The sequence below is a fragment of the Notolepis coatsorum genome (assembly GCF_963971535.1).
Source record: "Notolepis coatsorum genome assembly, chromosome: 11".
NCBI classification, from domain to species: Eukaryota; Metazoa; Chordata; class Actinopteri; order Aulopiformes; family Paralepididae; genus Notolepis; species Notolepis coatsorum.
In genome coordinates, this window is record NC_140175.1 from 91,778,800 (window position 1) to 91,803,060 (window position 24,261).

Below are 24,261 nucleotides of genomic sequence, written 5' to 3' on the forward strand. Positions count from 1 at the left end.
TTGCAGTGTAGCAAAACCCCGGTTGTGTGTGGGCGAACAGTGCAACTGCGCACATACAATCACGGTTACATTAAACCCAGCGCTCGTGTAGACAGCCCCTAAACAACATAGATTGAAGCCTGCATTTCTAGACCAAGGTGCCTTGCCTATTGTTTTGCTGTGGAAAGGTGAGTGTCCACGACGGCTAGCTAGCTGTTCTACTTGAATACTGAATGTGCCACGCCTCCGTATGTATTTACCCCGTTGAATGCCACCGCTCTATTCAATGACGGAGCACTTGCATTTGCGAACGCATAAACTATGTCTTAAATTATGGCTGTCTAATGCGACCGTCGCTTGTCAATGACTTGTTTGCAGTCAACATATGTAGAGTTGTGTGTCATCGGCATAACAGTGGAAGGACATTCCATGTCTGCCGATGACACGACCGAGGGGGAGCATGTAGGTGATGAATAGGATGGGACCAAGAACCGACCCCTGCGGAACACCACAGGTGACATCGAGCAGCCTGGACTTGTGTCCTCCCAGTGAGACATATTCAGTCCTGCCTAAGAGGTAGGACTGGTCCGACAGTCCAACAGTGTTGTGGAGGCGCTCCAGGAGGATGGTGTGGTCCACAGTGTCAAACGCCGCTGTCAAGATCGAGGAGGATGAGGAGTGATGGTGATCCTGTGTCGGCGGTCATTAGCAGGTCATTCGTCACCCTGAGCAGAGCTGTTTCCGTGCTGTGGGATGAGCGAAAGCCTGACTGGAACTTCTCGAACAGGGTGTTATTTTTAAGGTGGTCCTGGAGCTGGGAGGCAACTACCTTTTCCAAAACCTTGGATAGGAAGGCAACTGTCTACTCATCATAGACTCATAGATTCAGAGCTTCCATGAATCCAGGGGCGGGGTGTGTGTGTATGTTGATTCATGAATGCGTGTAGGTTTTGTAAAAACTGTTCTGTTCCTTTTCTCTGCGTGTGTGTTGTTCTTACAGAGGAAACCTGAGTGTTTCGAGGCTTGCAGAGTCCAACATGGGGTTCGGAGTGTTGGGTGTGTTCCTGGGGCTCCTCTTGGAGGTCTCCACGCACGGCCCCCACATCCTGCCCCGCACCACCTGGAAGCACCAAGGTAACCGGAGGAGCGAACGATATGAATGGAGAATGATATGATTAGGATAGAATGGAATAGAAATACTTTTATTATCCAGAGGGAAATTTGACAAAGGAGGGAGGGCCAGGGATGTTTATAGCCAAAACATCATACCGTCATCTTTTTTGATGTCTTCACAAATTGGAATATAATTGTCATGGTGCCATATCATTCTACATGGTTTATTTCCTTTAACTTTTTATTTAGCTATTTAAAAAAAAAAAACTTCTGCAAGGAATTTCTTTTTGAGTTGCTTAAAATATACAGTGTGTATAGTTTTAATGTTTTATATATAAATCTATTGCCGTCGACTAAAGACGCACTTCTTCAACCATTATCTGAAATATAAAAGAAAATCGAACCCTGACTAACCTTACTGTCGTGCACTTGTCCTAATACTAACCTACACTGTAGCACTCAACACTTTGATGAACATTGTTACTCAGCTGAGAGTTGTGCCCTTCCTGATGACTTGTTGTACAGAACTTGTAGATGCAGCTAAATTACTAAATGTAAATGTGTGTATGTTATATATATATATATATATATATATATATATATATATATATATATATATATAATTTTTTTTTATTAACATTTATAGACAAACAACACGTACACAAAAATGGATCCCATTACACAATATGAAAGAATGCAGTGAACATAAATGGTTACATGAATAGCATTATTGGTTATAAGTTTCGACTACAGTTGTTTTCCCAGGCACTTAATACAAAGACTGATTGTATACCGCCTTTGAACAGGTATAGACAAATTTAATACCTACTCAAAAGGATTAGATACTGACTAAGGCAAATATGTATGGTATGGGTCCAGTGACCCTCCTTGAATTTCCTTCTTCTCTTATCCTTCGCCCTTTCTATTTCTCTTATACTAAATTTCTCTTTGCCTTTTGATTCACCCATTTACAAACCACATCTTCCTTGATTATTAATACAACATTGTTAAACAGACATAAATAATAAAGTACAAAAAATGTAATACAATTGTAATGCCCCAAAAAATGAAAAATAAAATCAGAAAATACTAACTAAGTCAAAAGTGTGTGACATGGGTTCAGAGACCCTCCTTGAACCTCTTTCCTCCTTTACCCTTCGCCCTCTTGTGATGCATTTGGTTCTTCCTCTGTGATGTCGTTTTCGTTCCCCTTGTAATCCTCCCACTTTCCCCATCTTTCTCCAAATTTCTCTTCCTGTAACCTCAGCATGTGTGTTATCCTCTCCATATCCTGTATCTCCTCCACTATTCCTACCCATTGTGCTATTGTCGGTGGGTCTTCTTTGTACCACAGTATTGTTATTGCTTTTCTGGCCGCTATCAACATTATCTTTATTAAATATTTGTCCCCCCCTTGTATTCCCTCGTGTGTCAGGTCTCCTAAGTAAAGCACCAGTCCTGTTTGTGGTAACCCGTATCCTAATATTCTGATCATTGCCTCCCCTATCTCCTCCCAATACCCCTTCAGCTTCTGACATCCCCAGAATATGTGCGTGTGATTTTCCCCCTCCTTCCCACACATCCTCCAGCATGCTCTTTGTGTTGGTGCATATTTTCCCTTCAGCTCTGGGGTTATAAAGAATCTGATTATGTTTTTCCATCCAAACTCTTTCCATATCCTCGATCCTGTTGTTGAATGTTGCACCTCGCATATGTTCCCCCATTCCTTCCCTGTTATTCCTATCTCTAGTTCTCTCTCCCATTTCTCCCTTATATAATCGGTCGTGTGTCCCTTGCTGGTCATTATAGCCCGGTACAGTGCTGATATTACCCTTCCTTTCCCTCCTTCGTATGCCCTTACTATCATCCTAATTATTCCATTCTGTTCTTCTTCATTGTCCCCTCTTATTTCTTTATTATAGTAATCTCTAATCTGTAGATATCTGAAGTGGTCCTTGTTTTCTAGTCCAAATTTCTCCTTTAATTTTTTTAGTGTTTGCATTTCCCCCTTCTCTATCATTTTGCATATCGCTGTTGCCCCCCCCCTCTCCCACCTTCTGAATCCATGGTCCAGCCTCCCTGGTTTGAATCTCTTGTCATGTGCTATCCATCTCAGAACCCCTGACTGCTTCTCTAATTTGTGTGTTTTTACTACTCTGTTCCATATGGTCAAGGTGCATTTGGTGAAAGGATCTAACAGTCCCTTTTTTTCTTTGAACAGTTCCCTATCTCCCACCAGAGCTTGTACCTTGTATCCCTCCCCTTCTTTTTCAATGTCTTTCCACCTTGCCTCATATTTGTCGTTACACCAGCACGTCACTGCTCTCAGTTTGCGCTGCATAATAATAATAATCTTGTAGGCTGGGTACTGCCATCCCTCCCTCTTCCTTTGGTAGTTGTAGTGTTTTATATCTGACCCGTGGTCTTCTCCCCGCCCATATGAACCTCGATATCAGTCTGTCCCACTCCCTGAATTGATTCTGTGGTATTTGTATCGGTAGTGACTGGAACAGGTACAGTAACCTTGATAGTATGTTCATTTTAATGACCTCTATTCTTGAATTGAAGTCCAAGGGCATTACTGTCCATCTCTCTAAGTCTCTCTTGATGTTCTGATTTATCTGTGTATAGTTCGCCTCAAACAGTTTCCCCACCCCTCTTGTGATGTTCACCCCTAAGTATTTAATCTTGTCCATGTCCCATCTTATCCCGTACTCAGCGTACTGTTCCCTAATTTCCGTTGTTGGGGTATAGTTCCATGCTAAGGTCTGTGTCTTTGTCACGTTTAGTTTGTATCCTGAGTAGTGGCCATATTCCTTCAGTAGATCCATCAGTGCCGGGAAGCTCTTGTCTGGTTGTCTCATGTATACTATCACGTCGTCCGCAAATAGGCCTAGTTTATATTCCGTTCCCTTTATCCTTACTCCCTTGATGTCCTCGGTCTGTCTGATCAGTTGCGCCAGTGGTTCTATGAAAACGGCGAAGAGCGTTGGTGAGAGACAACACCCCTGTCTGGTAGCCCTCTCTAATCTGATTCTATCCGTCAGGCTGCCATTCACCTTAACCCTCGCTGTCGGTTCTTGATATAGCGCCTTGATCATCTTCATCGCCCTACCGTTCAGTCCGAACCTCATCAATGTTTTATATAAAAATGTCCAGCTCACACTGTCGAATGCTTTTTCTGCATCTAGGCTAATCAGTACCGCGCTACCACCTTGTTTTTGTATCTCCTCTACTATGTGTAATGTCTTTCTCACGTTGTCCTGTGTCTGTCTCCCTTTAATAAATCCAGTTTGATCTTCATCTATAATGTCTGGCATAAACGTCTCAAATCTCTTTGATATTATCGATGTATACATCTTGTAATCCACGTTGAGTATGGACACAGGTCTGAAACTACTACATAATTCTCTATCCTTCCCTTCCTTCGGTATCGTGGTGATTATGGCTTCCTTCCACGAGGGGGGCATTTTGCCCTCTTCCATCGTGTGTCTGAACGCAGCCCCTAACATGGGTGCTAATTCCGGTCTAAATGTCTTGTAGAATTCCGATGGGAATCCGTCGCTCCCCGGAGATTTGTTGTTTTTAGCTCTACTAATTGCCTCTTCCAGTTCTCGTTCCGTAATTATTTTATTTAATTCTTCATTCTGTTCTTTCCCTATCGATGGTAACTCTAGCTTCTCCAAATATGCTTCTATTTCCTCTTCTCCCGCTGCTTTTGGCTGTGTGTATAGTCTCTCATAGTATTCTCTAAATGTCCTCTCTATTTCAGCTGGGTCTCTCAATATTTCATTAGTCTTTGTATCCCTTATTGTGTGTATCGTGTTCAACTTCTGTTGCGTCCTAATTCTCCTAGCCAACAGTCTGGTTGCTTTTGGTCCCCCTTCATAGTACGTTTGTTTCATGAACCTCGCTTTCTTTTCTATTTCCGTCAATAATTCCCTATTTATTCTGGCCTTTACTTCTTTGATTTCTCTGAGCGTTTCCTGTTCTTTTGATATCTGGTGTCTCCCCTCTAGCTTCTTCAGCTTCCCTATCAGATTGTGATATGTCTCCATTCTGGCCTTCTTCAGCATTGCTGTCTTCTCCATCAATTTCCCCCTTATCACCACCTTCAGTGTGTCCCATAGAATGTTCGGATCTACCGCCCCGTTGTCATTTTCTTCCTTATACCTGGCTATCTCCTCCTTGATCTGACTCACCACCCCCTTGTTATTTAATATTCCTACATTTAGTCTCCAGATCGTGTTCCTCCGTCTCCCTTCTAGATCTACTGTCAGATATATGGCACTGTGATCCGATATGTCCGCTACTCCTATTCTGCTCTCCCGTACCCTGTAACTGTCCCCCGTCGTCATCAAAAAGTAGTCTATTTTCGCATATGTCACGTGCGGGTGTGAGTAATGTGTGTATTCCCTGTCCATGGCGTGCATCCCCCTCCAAACATCTATAATTCCCATTTCCGTCATCTGAATATTCATATATCAACTGATTTGTGTCCGTCCTTTTCCAGTACTCGTGGTGTCTAGGTCGTGATTCAGTACTACATTAAAATCTCCCGCGCATATCAATATCCCTTCTAGTTCCATCACTATCATATCAAAAATGGTCTCATATAAATCCCTCTCACCCTCTGGGGGTGCATAAACATTCACTAACGTAACCATTTGGCCCTCCATTTTCCCCTTCACCAGAACAAATCTTCCCTCCTTGTCTCTTACTTCCTTGATCAATTCAAATTTGACTGTTTTTGATTAACGTGATTACTCCTCTCCTCAGGTTCCGTTTAAAGGAACTATAGTATGCATTTTCATATCCAAATCTCTTCAGTTTCTCATGATCCTGTGCTACCAAATGTGTCTCCTGCAAAAAAATCACTTCCATCTCACTTTTTTTACACTTCAACATCACTTTGCCCCTCTTTATCGTATTATTCATTCCATTAATGTTTAACGACATCATTTTTATACCTTTAACCTCTGTCATCTTTCTTCTTCTTTCGTCTATCAGTCCCCCCCATGTCACAGTCATTCCCCCCTCCGGTTGCAGCCTCCGCTCTCTTCACCGAATACATATAATGATTAACATAAATAAAAAACATAAACTTTACATAAAGTGCTCCCAAGGCGTTCGGGGGGTCCCTGTGTCCCCCCCTGTCCCCTGCTGGTGGGTGAGGGGTAATTGCTCTCCTAGCGAGAGGCCCCCTCCTGACGGCTTGGGGGTTTAAAACCCTTACCCCCAACCGCTCGTCATATTTGTCCAGCCTTCTTACTGTTTTTATTGCTGTCGAGCTCCTGGTCAAAAGCGCTCTGTCCTTCATTCTGATCAAAGACCCCCATTTCCTAGGTCCCTCTCAGTGTGGCTCATATGTTCCAATGTCCCTCCTTCCTCCCAAACACGTGTGTGGTGTCTTCTGTGTACCCCTTTTACTTTCTTTTCCTCCCCTCTATTTTCTATGTGATGTCCATTTATCCCCTTAATCCCTTCCAACTGTGTTGCTCACAGCGTGTGTCTATGTATTTGTTTCAATATGTTCTGTGTTCGGTCTATTTTACCTAATTATATTTCCATTTATTTCCTCCATCAGCATGTGTATTATGTGTCCATGTATACGTTATGTTCGTTCCTATATCCTGCCTCTACCTGGGAATGTGTGTTTATGTATATGTTATTTCAGTTTCTATATTTTGTCTCTATTTGGATAGTTTTTTCAATCTCTTGTGCGTGTACTCATCCGTTCGTCTCCTCCCGCCTCCTCTCTCCTCCTCCTCCTTCTCCGTCTCTGGCCTCCTCGTCTGTCTCCGCCTTCGGTCTGTCATGTCTCACCTCGCTCGGCCTTCTCCTCTCTCCTCCCTCCTCTCCCGGGTTTCGATCTCCTACTCTGGTCCATCTGCGTGCTTTCTCCAATCTCTGCTGCAGGCTCAGCGTCTGGCCCTCCTTTCCCCTTCCTTCTCCGTCCTCCGCCATCTGCATCCCCCGTCGCCTCATCTCCTCCGCCGCCTCCCGTGCCGTCGCGTACGTCACCGTCCCTTCCTTCCAGTGAATCCTTAGCGAGGTCATGGGTGATTGGAATTTCATTCCGTTTTCTTTCAGAATTCTCTTCAGTCCCGCGTAGGACCTGCGTGTTATTGCTACCGCTGTCGAGTAATCGTGATCAAACGACAGTCTTTTCCCCTCGATTTCTATCTTCTTGGTCCACGCGGTTCTGAGTATCAATTCCTTAATCTCAAATCTCAGAAAGTTAATAATCACCGCCCTCGGAGGTCTGTCCGGGTTCGGTCTCGGAGCCAACGCCCTGTGGGCCCTCTGTATCTCCATTTTTTCCAGTCCCGTCTCCTCCAGTTGTTCCTTGATAAGCTTTTCCACATATTGGGTCACCGATTCCCCTTCGACTCCTTCTTTCAATCCCCATATTCTGATGTTATTTCTCCGTGACCTCCCCTCCATGTCCGATAGCTTTGTCTCCATCTGTTCTTGTTGTTGAATCGCACACGTTAATACCTCGTGTATCTCTGTGTTCCATTCCTCCGCTTGCGCCGTTCTTGTCTGTAACTCGGTTACGTTTCTGTCCTGTTCCGCCATCTTCTCATCCACCCTTTTGAGTTCTGTATTCATTTCACCTCTTAAGTCCTCCTGTTCCTTCCTCAATTCCTCCCGTAACTTCCCAATATCGTTTCTTATCGTGTCCGTGTTCATTTTTATCGTCGCTGTTATGGTCTCCAATATCCCGGCCTGCATGACCACGGCCCATCCTGGCATTCCCGTGTTTGTCCCAGCCGATCCTCCTCCTTCCTCCGCCTGACCCTTCTCTGTCTCGTTTCGGGGGCTCTGTTCCATCGAACTCTCCTCTTCCCGTGAGTCCTCCATTTCTCTCTCCTTCACAATTGTTTTTTCCTCCTTCCTTCTCGTTTGCATTTTCATTTTTAATCACTTTTCGGGTCCTTTTTTATCCGTTTTTTCACTCTTTTGACCAGGAGCTCCACCGCATGCGTGTTACCCTTCCGCTCTCATACCGGAAGCCCTATATAATTGTTTTTATATATATGTCACACAACAATATAGTAAAAATCCATTCCTTTGCATGAAGGTATACCTTCATATTATTTGGTATACCTCCCAGCCCAAATTATGATACAATATTTCAGAATTATTTTATTGTATCTTTCTTTTATTACGCTGTCCTGTGTTCTTATATGCCTATGCACCTTATCTTCCAGCCATTACTGTATATTGCTGTTGACAGCAACCTAGTTTCCCCCTCAAGGATGTTAAAAGCTTTCACTTTATCGTCCATCTCGTCTTCCATCAGCATCCCCTTAAAAAGCTTGGTAGACAACATGAGTTTCTTTTAAAGGGGAATAGCACTCATTTTGTGATTGGATAAATGGATGGTTACGTTTGATATATTGAAGAAATATTCCTGAAATAATCAGAAATACAGTAGTCTGCCAGTTTGGTTATAAAAAGGTATTATAAGCTCAGAGGAAAGATAAAATGCAGAACAGAACATTAGAATCTAGTACGGTCTGTTTCAGAGAACCTTTATAACGGGGACACTATGGCGTTTCTGTGTCGACCTTGTCCCGAAGGAACGAGAGTTGACGTGTCACCCGCTCAGCGAGAACAAACAACTATGACCTTTTTAGGAAGATAATGGAACTAGATGTCCCGGCCAATCAGGCGTCACTCTTCTCATTTGAGGTTTCACTGTGAAGACCTTAGACTCTATAGGGACCCCTCAGTCAGCCTTCTGAATTAAATCAATATTTAGACAAGTGAGTACATGTAGGGAAGAGAGAGAACGGAGCATGGACGGAGAATATATATATATATATATATATATATATGCAATACAACAATAACATATATTATTGACAAGTTTGATGGAAGGTGGGTATTTTAAAACGTTCGTAAATCCAAAATATAGGTCTGTTTTACTGCGTGTTTACAAACATAACCCAATGGTTTTACAACCAATACATCTAGAAATTACCATTTTAAGAACTGATAATATCTGCCTTTTTGTCTAGTGTTCTTCCTTGTATCAAGAGCCATATTCAAAGAGAGAAATGTGTCTCCATTGCCATGTTTCATTTAGTTATTAACCCTTGGTGGTGGGGCTGCCTATTCGTCCACATTTGGACCGCACATTAGGCCTTTTTAACTAATAGATGTGTTTCTCATGGCCAAGGGAAATGCAGTCTGGAGCTGCTCCACTGACTTGTTTTGTGTACTTTCACAATGTCTGTCTGAACTTCCACATGCATTGCATACAGTATGAGCTTTATATTATGGCAGGGCTAAGAGAGAACCAGAATATTTAGTATATTGACCCCCCCCCCCCCCCCCACACACACACGCACAAAAGAAAATGCAAAAGCCACTTGTACAGCCGTATCACATCACAGATTAGGGCTTGGCACAAACTCCAAATTTTATTTTCTAATCATAGGAGACCGTGGTCGAACTAATAGACTGAACCCTGGATGGGGAATAACAACATTTCAATGTTGAAATTCTGCGCTAGTCCCCTTGATGGAAAAGTAACATGCTGAGCTCTCCTTAACCCTTTCACTATCACACAACCGACTGTTGTGTGGCAGTGAAAGGGTTAACCTTCTGTGTATTGTCGCAGTGAAAGGGTTAACCGTTTTGGTAGTGCGGCAGTGAAAGGGTTAATTGGGGGTTTCTAAGCATTACTCTTTTCACATTTTGAGTCTGGCGGAAACGCTATTTCTCGGCTCGGGCCTCGACATCATCTCGGCTCGGGCCTCGACATCATCTCGGCTCGGGCCTCGACATCATCTCGGCTCGGGCCTCGACCACAGGTTCTCAAGTTATGCCCCTTAAATACGGGGAGGAAGTGCCGTTTCGTACGCTTGCCGTTGACATAAATAGGCCTTCGGTAACCAAGTACCTTCGAGAAACGGCACGATGAATGAATGAATGACCTTTATTTATATAGCACCCTTCACAGCACGAATGCACAGGGTGCTTTACACTACAGCTTAAAATAAAAACACAATAAAAACAAAATCAGAAATAAATGACAACAACAACAAACAGCAGTTAAAAACAGTGAAACCAGATAGAAAAAGTAGAATAAAAGAATTTGGATAAAATCATGAGTCACTAATTAAAACAAAAACTATAGAACAGTGAGGACAAGAAAAAAGTGCCTATGCATGACCAAAAGCCTGTCTGAACAAATGTGTTTTTAATTGTTTTTTTAAAAGAGTTCTCAGAGGGGGCAATTCGCAGGTCCAGGGGGAGAGCATTCCAGAGCCTTGGTGCCGTCACCTGGAAGGCTCGATCACCCCTTGTTTTAAGCCTGGACCTGGGGACCACCAGGAGCACTTCACCCCCTGAACAAAACGGAGTTAGCCCTGCTCTCTGGTCTCTCGGCCGGGTCCTGCAGTCAGTCAGTGGGGGGATTCGCTTTCATCATTGTGGTGTTTATGCCCGGGCGCCCGCAACCCGAGTCCACTTGCACCTGGCACCCCTCCCCCTATTCTCCCATGCCAGCCAGCCAGCCGGCCGGCCTCCCTAACGCAAACTCCCCCCGCCAGGTCCGTCCATTAATCATAACGCATAGTGACAAACGGGGCACAAGTATAGAGTAGTGGCACGTGCCGTTCGCCCAGGCGCTTTTAATGGTGTGCAGCCAGACGGAGAGAGTCGGCAGCCAGGTATCGTGATGACTGGAGATATTTAGTAACGGTCCAGAACCGTAGACTGGAGTAGTAATGAGGTAGAGAAAGACATGAGATGATCTCTTATCAGGAAAGACATTGGATCCTGGTTCTTGCTCCACAGTGCTGATCTGCACACACACGAAGCTGTGTCCTCTGGACATATTATCTCATCTAGCAGACCATGTGGACACAACTGATAGTTATCAAGCTAGCTTCATAGCAGCTGAAAAGGCCCCCTTGCACCCCCCTGAAACTGATCTCAATCTAGTTCCCTGAAGCTTGATGAATACAAGCTTTGATCAGTAATGGTTTGGTTCAATTGATGATAAGTGAGCGTTTTGACTGGGCTCAGCTGGTGGTCATGTTGGGCTTGTATCTGATGTGCTCTTAACGGCGTCGTCCTCAAACAGATCTGGACCTGCTGGAGTTCTCCGAGCCAGGGATCTTCAACTACTCCACACTGCTCCTGAGCGAAGAGAGAGACGCGCTGTACGTCGGAGCCAGAGACGCCATATTTGAACTCAGCAAGAACAACGTCACGGTCAGGAACAACAAGGTATGAAGACGCGGCTTAGGATTTTATCGAAAAGGGAGCGAAAGGGTTGTCTTATCTATAGAGCAGGGGGTGTCAAACTTTTTTATATCACGACCCCATTTTATTTAGGATTCTTTTTTGGCGACCCCACACTTAATGTATCGTGTAATTTCAACGTGGAATTAAGGAATATCAAAGTAAAAGTACACGTTGTTGAACTTGATAATGGATATTATTAGAACATTTTATTACAGCACTATGTTATCAATACACATTTATAAAATGAGGCATATTTAGACAAAATATGTTGCCAGAACAGAATTTTTTTTTACATAAAAAAACAAGATATAGATTTTATTTTAAAAATTTTACTTGCCACTGTCACCTACCCACGACCCCACTTTGGGTCACGAGTCGCGACCTGTAGTTTGAGAACCGCTGCTAATAGAGGGTATTGATCATATTCACACAGCCCATGCACAGGATGGGATTCATTTCCACCTCATCAATGGAATATAATTTTTTCCCCCCCACCATTCCTGTAGGTTGAATGGACAGTGGCGGAGGCTGACAGGACGATGTGCGCTCTTAAAGGAAAATCAAAAGAGGTATTTATGTTTTAGTCATCCGTTTCCTGGCACCACCCAACAACGCTTCTCCTGAAGCTGCCAATGTTACAGTTACTGGGTAACTGTATTCACTCATATACTGTTAATGTGTGTTTCCAGAAGGACTGTCTGAACTACATTCGGGTTCTCCAAGTACTGGACAACGAGCGGCTGTATGTCTGCGGAACGCATGCCTTTCAACCTCAGTGTGACTACTTGGTGAGTGAACGTGTCAAATCTCATCTGGGACGGGTCCAGTAGACGGTTCAAAATCTCAAGAGCGGTAATCGAGTATGAGATGCATTTCTGACGGGAACAACCTGTTGAAACCGAACCGGTTCCGGCGTTTCTAAATGAATTGTTTTAGCTTAGTGCACCTTTGACTCTCCCTCTCGCTCTCTGTAGCCTAATCTCTCCTCTCTCCTCCCAGTCCCTGTCAGACTTCTCGCTGGCGGGCCGAGCCGAGAGCGGCAAAGGGAAGTGCTCCTATGACCCCTCCCAGAGCTTCACCACCGTCATGGTCGGTGAGTTCATAGACATATATAAATGCTAGAGATGACTCACCCGCGCTGCTGGCCAATGGAGACCGATGTTGTCACATGGTGGCCATCTTGCCACAGGCAGCACGCCCACTCATATAATGAATGTCTATGGTGCATGTACTATTGAAATAACCATAGCTTGCTAAATTCTCAACCGATTTTCAAAAGGTTTGGTTTGTTATAAACGTCGGAGATGTAGTTATTATACTGCATACTCATAATGGACTTTCATAGGAAAATAATTTCAACATGTTACATGTCCAAGCATCCTGAATCATAGCCGCGTTAATAATGTTTGTATTAAACCAAGCGGTTTGTAAATCGGTAAAAAATTTAGCAAGCTATGGTTATTTCAATAGTACATGCACCATAGACATTCATGTTATGAGTGGGTGTGCTGCCTGTGACAAGATGGCCGCCGGTGAACTACGCTGGAGACTCCACCTTGCACCATCTAGTTATATATATATATGGGTGAGTTGACCCCCATTTTTTTTAATTTATTTTTAATTTTATTTTTATAATATGTCTGTTTATTGTTTTTTTTCCCTGTGCAACCAACATTTACAAATTATATGTACTTGAAAATGTTCTATTTGAAACACAAAAACAGAATACAAAGAACAGCAGACATCAAGACAAAGTGACAGGCAGACAAACAAAAAACAGTTTCAGAGAGAGATTATAGTAATGGTAATAAGAAATATATAAAAAAAATATATGATAATAATAATAATAATAATAATAATAATAATAATAATAATAATAATAATAATAATAATAATAATAAAGTAAAAATTAATTAAATAATAAAAAATAAAAAATATACCTTTGACAGCGATTCATAGGTCAACCAACTCTGGTGTTGATTTGGTGCATCAAAGGAGAACGTTTGAAGGGGAGGGATGGGTGAGTAGTGTACCAAGGGTATTGTGTGAGTGAGTATCAGTCTGGGACTATGGGAAGGTGGATCATCTCAACATAGGAAAAGAAGGGAGCCCACATAGAAAAGAACTTGTCTGTAGATGTGTGTGTCGGATTTTTTCTAGTTTAATACAGTTAAGAATAGATTTAATCCAAAGGGCATGAGAAGGGGGTGAGGAGGATTTCCACTGAAGTAGGATTAACCGTCTCGCTAACAAAGTAACAAAAGCCAAGACCTCTTTATTAGTATTTGTCAATGAGTTCACCCCCATTTCAACCAATTTGCACAAAGAGACTTTTTGGTCGGCAGCCCTGCAGTATAAATGCATGATTATTAGATTAGATTAAAATGTATTGTCATCATACAGCACAAGTACAGTACAACGAAAAGAAGTTTGGCATCCAACCAGAGTGCAAATGTCAGTTAATCGGAAGGTTCCCGGTTAGATTCCCACTCCTCCCAGGCAGCGTGGCGAAATGTCCTTGAGCAAGACACTTAACCCCTATTTGCTCCCGATGAGCACGTTGGCACCTTGCATGGTTGCCTCCACCATCGGTGGGTGAATGTATGAGTGAATGTGAGGAACAAAATTGTAAAGCGCTTTGGATAAAACCGTTTACCATTTATATATATATATGTGGTAAATATAAATATATGTACGGTATATACAGCACTATTGTACATGCTATCGTACAGCGTTACGGATAGGTATAGTTTGAGGTAGGTAGTTATGATAATCACATTCTTTCTTACTCCAGGGCGGCGGTTAAAGCCATTAAAGGCCAACTTGCATGTTGTATTTTTGTTCAATAAACAATGTGGACTAGGCCAACAGTGACTTTCATGAAGAAGGAAATTGTTTTTATTGAAATTGACCCAGTTTTAGCGTTTTTATCAAACATTTTGTCTGCCCAACACAATCACCACGCACGTGGATATTTTAATCAATGGTTCATAACGTGCGCGTGTAATGTCGTCACAAGAGGTGCAGGGCACCAGGGGGCTCACCAGGGGGCTCTGAGAGTCACACACAGCTAGTGGCAGGCACTGCAGGCAGAGAGCCTTGCTACTACTAGCCGAATGAAAATGTATCCGTTTCACCTAACAACACTATTGCTCCGTGATCATAGCCATCCATCTCTAAAGCTAACCACTATTTGTAAAAGCCACAACCACGTTACCATATTTGTAATAATGTAAATCATTGTGTCGTTGTACATATTGTGTATACACCGTTAGAAGCTAACATAGCTTAGCTTGGTAGCTATTGTGCTAACAACATATCCCGATGTCCGGCTTGCTGGCCGGCATGAACGCCCGCCCCAAAATGGTTCTCTCCTCTCTGTACACCCCCGTCCCCACGGGTACCCTGCCGGGGAGCCCATGGACGCGACAACGGCGGCAGCCGTTGGGTGCTCGAGCCCGTAAAAGCTAGTGGTACACGATAGCTATGAGCTTACTAACGCTACAGGCTCAAACACCCTACGGCCGCCGCTGTTGTCGCGTCCACAAGCTCCCGAGGACGGGGGCACACAAAGAGGAGAGAACCACCCCAAATCGAGCACTCATGCCGGCCGACAAGCCGGACGCCGCGGCACGTTGTTAGCACAATAGTAGCCCACTGTGATGCACCGAGTGGGCCACCATTGATCAACATGCAGCGACGTGTAGCTTGCATGATGCGTGTGCAGTGCTTTGCCACACAGGTCTGAGAAGAGGACCTGCACATGATTTTACTCGTTCCCCAAACTCCTCTACATGCCCCGATCTAAAATGGTTCACGACAGTAGACATAATGCTAACGTTAGCCAGCGCCAATTATCCAGTAGTACTATGACCCGGACGGGCATAAGGCATACGTTTCCTGAAGTGACGTCACGGCCGTGCTAGCGTCTGATAAGCTTTTAGATTTGCTCGTGCATGTTATTCGTGCGTGGACCTTTTTAACCATTTCTGAGTGAAATTTCCGGCGTCAAATGGAAATAAATAAATAATTAAATTAGATACCAATGATGTAAACTACCCATAATTGCAGAGTAGGGTTTAACCTGCAAGTTGGGCTTTAAATGAGACGGCTGGACAATAAATTGCGGTTTTGTTTATATTCCTTGTGGTTTCTGTTCATTCAACAGATGGAGAGTTGTACTCAGGGACTGCGTATAACTTCTTAGGCAGCGAGCCCATTATCTCCAGATATTCTCTGCCTCAGTCCGAGCCTATTATCTCCAGATATTCTCCGCCTCAGTCCCGGATGAGGACGGAGTCTTACACGTCATGGCTCAACGGTGAGTTGAAATGTTGAGATGATGGATGCCTTTCATGTCTCCAGTGTGGGGGAGGTCTTTTTCCATTGTTCAAGCCAAACTTTTTGTATTTTTTTTAAATCATCATTTAATGACTTTGGTTGATATTCCGCTCTGCGTATTTGCTATGTTTCTGAAAAGGATGGGAAGGGGAACATTTCCTGGTTGATACAGGAAATGGAATGTGGAGTATCCTGCTACACTGTGGGAAAATAATCATCCATCTTAACAAGTCATTTAAACTTGGCTTGTGTCTTAAAATCGTATTTTTCCTAAAACAAGTGAAAAAACAAGTGTTACCAGGAAATTCTTGACAGGAGGGAGATTTTTGTCTTTGCTGTGTAATATTGCAAGAATCGGAGCCACGATTGAACCACCCCACAGATAATGGTAGCTCATTATTCTCGGTTTTCCGTTTGATAACTCCACAAAACCCCTTTCTATTTTATTTTGTACTAATCTCTCCCCCCCCCCCCCCCCCCCCCCCCACCGCCTCGCAGAGCCCAGTTTTGTGTTTGCTGACGTCATCAGGGAGGGGAGGAGCCGGGCAGATGGTGAGGACGACAAAATCTACTACTTCTTCACGGAGGTGTCGGTGGAGTACGAGTCCTTTGGCAAGCTGCTCATCCCCAGGGTGGCGCGCGTCTGTAAGGTCAGTCCACGTCATGCGCCATCTGCCATACCCGCAGTGTCCTCCTGGACCCACCTCTCTCTCTGTCTCTCACCGTACGCGTCTTTCTGTGTACCTGCATCTCTCCCTTCTCTCCTCTCTGTCTCTCTCCCCCACTATTCCTCTCACTCCCCCTCTTCCTCTCACCTCTCCCCTTCCTTCGTTCCATAAGATTTTGACTGTTGCCTGACTATCTCTTTTCAGCTGTCTCTCTCCTCCGCCTCCTCTCTCTCCCCTTCCTTCATTCCTTCCATTAGATTTGGACTTTTGCCTGATTATCTCATTTCTGCTGCCTCTCCTCCTCCTCTTCCTCCTCCCCCATGTCTACGTCCTCAGCAGATTTTATGCCTCCTTGTTTGTTTCTTTCCTGTCGTCTTTCTCGTCTCCACGGTGTCATCAAATCAGCCTCAGCTCTGCAGTCCCTTTCATTACCGGCCCACAGTGCTTCAGTCATTTTACGATCAAACCACACACACACACACACACACACGCACACGCACACGCACACGCACACGCGCGCGCAGTCGTAGTGGGTCACTCAGGGCAGAAGTGCGCGCAATGATAAGTACCTGGCCGTTGTAGAAAGCTACCCGGCCGGCACTTCTCACCTAGACTTTGCATAATAATAGGATACCTACGAGAAGGTGGGGGGCTGCTTGATCTCCATTGTTATGCATAATAATCATCTGTTCTGTGCACAACTGAACATGTATGCGTGTGCGCGGGAGCGCGCGTGCACGTGGCGTGTCACCAGTTCCCATATTACGACTGCACCACTGCACACACACACACATACACACACACACATACATGCCAGCCAGCCACTGTCTCTTCGTGTCCTCTTCTCCCGCTCCCTATAAACTATCAGGGTACTTGCGGGGTATTACAAATGTATTACATTTTTTTTTTTTTTTTTTTTTTTATTATTGCAAAACAAAATTATTAAAAGTCAGTACTCAACACACAATGCATAATGAAACTAACAATTAAGGTGGCTAAAATGACATGCAAGTACAGAAACAGAAAAGAAAAAAAAGTATATAATAATATTTTACCGTATACAGTGTATATCCAACGAAATTACCAATTATACCAATGTCTTATACAGGATATACCCCTAATACCTATTATCTAAAACCCTACACACATATGCTCCAGCTCGAACCCCCCCCTCCCGGACCCCTCCTTGGATAGTACCTCCATTATCCCTCACTCCTAACCAGACACTACCATTATAAGCTAGCTTTTATTCTCTCCACCACTTCTAACCACATTGACATTTTGGATTCGTTGAGACCCAGAATTCTTGCTGTAGATATTTCTTGATAAATCACATCGAGATATGTAAGAAACCAAACCTTCCGGCAAATTTTTTCCGGTTGAAACCAGCGTGAAGGCCTTAAAAGGTATTAAAAAGTCTTACATTTCATTTGCACAGGTATTACATTTGGGGGGGGGGCAGCTCTGCTGAGATTAAATCCCATCCCAATGTTAGTCGTTATGCCAATTCCCAATCCCCTTCCTGGTCGCTGCGCACTTACCCCCCACAGTCGGTCTGGGAGAGTGGAGGCTATCGCGTGCTTCCTCCGACACACGTCTAGCCATTCAACCGCTTCTTTTCACCTGGCAGCGCGGACTCTCACTGAGAGGGTGTAACGTGTGGAAGGATCACACTACCCCCCTTAGATCCTATCCACGCCGAGCAGGCTCCCCGACCGAACTGTAGGAGTCGCTGTTTACAACGACCCGGACCCACCCCGCCAGCTTCTCCCACCCTCTAATACTGCCAATTGTATTAGTGTGAACGGCCAGCCAAGCTGGTGACAACGCCGGAGCTGTGAGCTGGATTCGAACAGGCGAATCCAGCGTCTCCGGTGTTGGTGACGAACGCAATCTCCGCTACGCCACCTGACCCCTGATACATATCGATTCTGAATATTTAAAACGGTTTCGATACTCATTTCCCGAAATATCGATATTTAATTATTCATAATTTTTTTTTTTTTTTTTTTTAAGGAAGTTGCATTGTTCATTTCAATACCTGTAATAGTACAGTAGTCCACACACATGTGCATTCAGTTAAGTCGGAATATGACTGTAATAACAGTTCAGTTTGTCAGGTACATGCAACACAGATTACAGTGTTTACATCTGTCTGCTTGAGAAAATACCATGTTCTGCAATAAAAATTATTGAAGTGAGATGAACAGTTATTTTTAAATGTGTGATCTAAAGATAAACAAAGGGTTTTAAAAGTGTTATATTTATCTTCTCTTATAGCAGGGGTTCCCAAACTTTTCAGGCCGGGACCCAGAAAATAAGGCGTCAGAGAGCCGCGGCCCAATGCACATCGTCAGGCCTTTTTTTCATTTATTTTTGCCAGGCGACCGATTTTTTAAGCCAAATATCACTTAAATCCTATTAAGTTAGTTCAAGTTAGTTATTCATTTATATGTGCTATATAAGGGCTAACTTGTTGCAAAATAATAATGATAATAATAATAGCCTCATTAAAATACTATTGTTGCTTCGGTTGTTTTCAGCGTTTTATGTGCATAATCTGTTATTTAGTTTGAAATGTTCGTTGAAATAAGTAAGTTTTTCGTTTTTTGTTTATTTATTAAGTCACATTTTAGAATACAATAGAATAGAATTTTAGAATACAACTAGAAACACTGTCCTGGCCTGCTTCTAAGTTGAGTGGCTTGACTAAAAAAAAAAAAAAAATGAATGATTTTTTATTTATTTTTTTAATCATCTCGCGCCCCACCTTTGGGGCGCGACCCCGACTTTGGGAACCACTGTCTTATAGTACCAGAGAGAAGCTGAGGAGAATCAACCAGCAACAAAAGCAAAATTTGTAAAAAATAAAATAAAATATATATAATATATATATATATATATATATATATATATATATATATATATATTATATATATTTTATTTTATTTTTTACAAATTTTGCTTTTGTTGCTGGTTGATTTTTTTTTTTTTGGTATCGAAAATATCGATAATATCGATACTTTTCAAGGTATCGTATCGAAGTCGAAATTCCAGTATCGTGACAACACTATAAGTATATACTATAACCTGTCCCATCTCCGTCCACAGGGCGACCTGGGGGGCCAGAGGACGCTGCAGAAGAAGTGGACGTCCTTCCTGAAAGCCAAGCTGGTGTGCTCCATGCCCGAGCTCAGCTTCGTCTTCAACGTGGTGCACGACGTCTTCATCCTGAAGGCAGACGACTGGCGGGAGACCGTCATCTATGGGGTCTTCACCTCCCAGTGGTCAGTGGTTGAGTCTCAAGTGTGTGTGTGTGTGTGTGTGTCGGGGGGGTATAAGCTGTCGGACAATGCTGGGACCTAGAAGAAGAACGACGAGATTACTTTATTGTCGATGTACACAATGCAATTTAAATTTGTCTTTTTGCATATCCCTCCTAGTTACACATACACACAGTCCTCATATCCCTCCTAGTTACACACGCACACAGTCCTCATATCCCTCCTAGTTACACACGCACACAGTCCTCATATCCCTCCTAGTTACACACGCACACAGTCCTCATATCCCTCCTAGTTACACACGCACACAGTCCTCATATCCCTCCTAGTTACACACACACAGTCCTCATATCCCTCCTAGTTACACACACACAGTCCTCATATCCCTCCTAGTTACACACACACAGTCCTCATATCCCTCCTAGTTACACATACACACAGTCCTCATATCCTTCCTAGTTACACATACACACAGTCCTCATATCCCTCCTAGTTACACATAAACACAGTCCTCATATCCCTCCTAGTTACACATACACACAGTCCTCATATCCCCCCTAGTTACACATACACACAGTCCTCATATCCCCCCTAGTTACACATACACACAGTCCTCATATCCCTCCTAGTTACACATACACACAGTCCTCATATCCCTCCTAGTTACACACGCACACAGTCCTCATATCCCTCCTAGTTACACACGCACACAGTCCTCATATCCCTCCTAGTTACACACGCACACAGTCCTCATATCCCTCCTAGTTACACACACACACACAGTCCTCATATCCCTCCTAGTTACACATACACACAGTCCTCATATCCCTCCTAGTTACACACACACACACAGTCCTCATATCCCTCCTAGTTACACACACACAGTCCTCATATCCCTCCTAGTTACACACACACAGTCCTCATATCCCTCCTAGTTACACATACACACAGTCCTCATATCCCTCCTAGTTACACATACACACAGTCCTCATATCCTTCCTAGTTACACATACACACAGTCCTCATATCCCTCCTAGTTACACATAAACACAGTCCTCATATCCCTCCTAGTTACACATACACACAGTCCTCATATCCCCCCTAGTTACACATACACACAGTCCTCATATCCCCCCTAGTTACACATACACACAGTCCTCATATCCCCCCTAGTTACACATACACACAGTCCTCATATCCCTCCTAGTTACACATACACACAGTCCTCATATCCCTCCTAGTTACACATACACACAGTCCCTCCATATATGCACTTAAGCAGGATGGTGGGCAAAAAAAAAATTAGAAGATGACTTTATTATACTAGGAACTTGAGACACACACACAGGCGGTGTACTGTATGTTGGCCCACATAGATTCTGCTGTGGGAAAAATAGAGATTGAGATCTTCTTTTCTCATCCTCTTATGTAAATCACTTGATGCTGTCTGGAGTGGTTTGACACACTGAGCCGTCCTTTTATCAAATGCAGTATAAAAAGGTCTGCAGCTCTGAATCCACTGTTCTACTTTGAAAGAGAACAGGTAACGTTTCCGACCAAGCAGACAGCAAGTCTGTTCCAATCTAAATCAGTTGTTCGAGACATCAGACTCTACATTTTCCTGTGCGTGTGCGTTGGTCCAGGCTGAGAATGGGAGAAGTCATTTTGAAACGGGCTATTAGTCTAAGCTAATAATCCATTTGTCTCAAACTGGGTTAGCCGTCTGTAGTGTGGTAGTGAAAGGGTTAACCTTCTGTAGTGTGGTAGTGAAAGGGTTAACCCTTTGTTGTGTGGTAGTGCAAGTTCTGTATTGTCACAGTGAAAGGGTTAACCATTTGGTAGTGAAAGGGTTAATCACACAATGTTAGCATTTGTTAGCAATGCTAGTGAAAGTTAATTGGGACGGATAATAAATGCTAATATTTTCCATGTCCAATATATCAAAAAACAAAACATTGGTGCAGGTGATTCTTTGGCTCCTCTATAAGATAATGATGCTCAACTCAAGGAGGGTCAGTTTGACTTATTGCTGCTTTTCTCACCTGATCTCTCTTTCTCTCTCCTCCACCGTCCCTCCTCCCTCCTTCCACCAGGGGTAACGTGGGTCTGTCGGCAGTCTGTGCCTACAACATGACCTCACTGGAGGAGGTCTTCTCCAAGGGCAACTACATGCAGAAGGCCACGGTGGAACAGATCCACACCAAGTGGGTCCGGTACAACGGCATCACCCCCTCGCCACGCCCCGGAGCGGTAAGGACCTCTTCATCACCATCCATGAAAGCACAATGTTTTTAGCTGCGACTGTGAGGGAATTGGACCCTGATCAATGAGTCAGGTAGTCGGAAGGTAGACTTGATAAACACAGGTTTATTCGTCAGAGTATTATAGCTGGATGACCCAACCGGGACACCGGCCTCATGTCATATCAGGCGTATCAAGGAGGGGGGTTCTAGTTAGGAGAAGGAGGGGGGGGGGGGGGTTGGGTTGGTGGCTGGATAGGGCAGAAGGTGTGATATGTCTGTCTCCGGGAGGGGAGAGGGTCCATGTTGGGGGGCCGGGAAGGGATAGTGTCAGGTGAGACACAGGGTGAATAGGGGAGCGTTGGACTGGGGATCGTTAGGTGAGACACAGGGTGAATGGGGGAGGGTTGTTATTCTCCCACATGACCAGCAGCTCTGTAGGTCTGTTAGTTGGTTGGTCGGTTCGTCCACAAAAGATTCCCCACCCAGTAGCGGCCACAGGTTTGGCTCTAGGAGGCTGAAATTAGGCATGGAGGTCAAGTCTGTGTGTGTGAAGGTGTGCGTGTGTTCATGCTAATTGGCTAAAGGGGGTCTTGGCAATGGGAGTGGCCTATTGCAAAAAGGTAGCAGCTATTGTATGCTAAATGTATGCTTTTTTTGTGTATGACTGTTGTTCACACTATAGCAGTGGCGGCTGCTGACCAAATTTTTTGGTGAAGCACAAATTATTATATTATATTTTTAAAACATCCCCCAATGTGTGTGTCAGTGGTGGCTGTGAGTAGTGATGCACGATATATCGGCCGCCGATATAATATCGGCCGATATGGCCGTTTTTTTACACATCGGTATCGGTCCGATATCAAGATAGGGCCGATATTATTAAAAAAAAACATTTTTTTTAATTTTTTTCTTTATTTTTTTTTATTTTTTTTCTTCTTTTTACATGTTTTGGCCTTAAATAGTTTCAAAATATCAGTCATTTCTGAAAATAAGTTACAAAAGTTACAAAAATTATGCGTTTTGGAAAATAGCTCTTTATTTGATTATCATAAAAAAGTGTTTTCTATACAGAGATATCGACATCGGTAAATATCGGTATCGGCCAGAACAGCAATATTAATATCGGTTATCGGTATCGGCCACAATTTTCACATCGGTGCATCACTAGCTGTGAGTTAAAAATATTGGGGTAAAAAAAAAAATAATAAAGAAGTACAGACACACACAGTGTGGTTATGAAGACAGCAGACAGACACTACAGTTAAAGACAACAGGCACTAGTAATAAATACCTTGGAGTAACTCTTGACACACACACACCTCACTTACAAACATCACATCAATAGCTTAGTCAAGAAGGCAAATCAAAAACTATTTGTTTACAGCCAGATCATCAGACCATTTCTTACCTTCACTGTTTCAAACACATATCTACATGCAAGTTTTCTTTCACCAATATCTTACTGTCTCCCAATCTGGTCCCTCACAACAAAGGAAATTATAGGAAATTATATGGGTAGGCGGGGTGGGGGAAACTGTACAACTGTACAAGCAAAACTGTACATTGGAATATCGACGAAACCATACTTGGTAGAAGAGGGTCTCGTGTATTCTTGGGTTAGGACATTCACATGCACATCACTCAGCACTATAGGAAATGAACGACACACACACACGCTTGTGCACAAACACACACAGAGGCCAGGCCACAGCGGACCCACAGCCAATTAATTCATAATCAACACAGGCTCCAACTCAATATCAATAACCATGGCGCGCGTCGCCAACACACACTCACGTGCGCCGTGCGTCGACAACACACACACGCCGCACATCGCTAACCCACACAGCTACTAAATATAAAAAAAATAAAATTCACTCACCATTGAGACGTTACTACTCACGAGGAAATAGTGTCCCTCCCATCTGATCACTTGTAAATGAAATCCATCCTTCGATATTTTCTGATGAAACGTTCAATGATCTCCTCTGCTTGCAAACAGTTGCAAATCCAGCAATGCAACAAACTGCAGTCTTTTGTGATCTAATCGATCCTTCATTTGCGTGAGGATCCTGTCGAAATCCACTAAACATTGTTCTGTTGATGCGGGACACACGTTCCATTTTCGGGACTGTCCGAGTCCGGCAGGTGGTCACTCCAGTCACCCAACGTCTTCGGCAGGTAATAAAACACTCCACCCTGGGCCTGGTAGCTGCGGTGGTAGCCCTCCGGTAAGCCCTCTTGGGCAGGTAACAAAACACTCCACCCTGGGCCTGGTAGCTGCGGTGGTAGCCCTCCGGTAAGCCCTCTTGGGCAGGTAACAAAACACTCCACCCTGGTAGCTGCGGTGGTAGCACTTTAGCT

At 43.7% G+C, this 24,261-nt stretch overlaps 1 protein-coding gene across 1 annotated transcript in view; it reads left to right on the top strand.

Annotated features, from left to right (window-relative positions):
* The first annotated feature begins 986 nt into the window (after positions 1–986).
* LOC311237508 (semaphorin-4D-like) overlaps positions 987–24,261 on the top strand; it is a 39,623-nt gene continuing 16,348 nt past the window's right edge. The window contains exons 1-9 of the mRNA XM_084325432.1: positions 987–1,113; positions 11,198–11,343; positions 11,868–11,930; positions 12,051–12,149; positions 12,361–12,454; positions 15,530–15,682; positions 16,201–16,352; positions 19,482–19,657; positions 21,748–21,904. Coding sequence (XP_084181558.1) covers positions 1,017–1,113; positions 11,198–11,343; positions 11,868–11,930; positions 12,051–12,149; positions 12,361–12,454; positions 15,530–15,682; positions 16,201–16,352; positions 19,482–19,657; positions 21,748–21,904 — 1,137 coding nt within the window. The 5' untranslated portion in view covers positions 987–1,016. The remainder of the gene's footprint in view (positions 1,114–11,197; positions 11,344–11,867; positions 11,931–12,050; positions 12,150–12,360; positions 12,455–15,529; positions 15,683–16,200; positions 16,353–19,481; positions 19,658–21,747; positions 21,905–24,261) is intronic.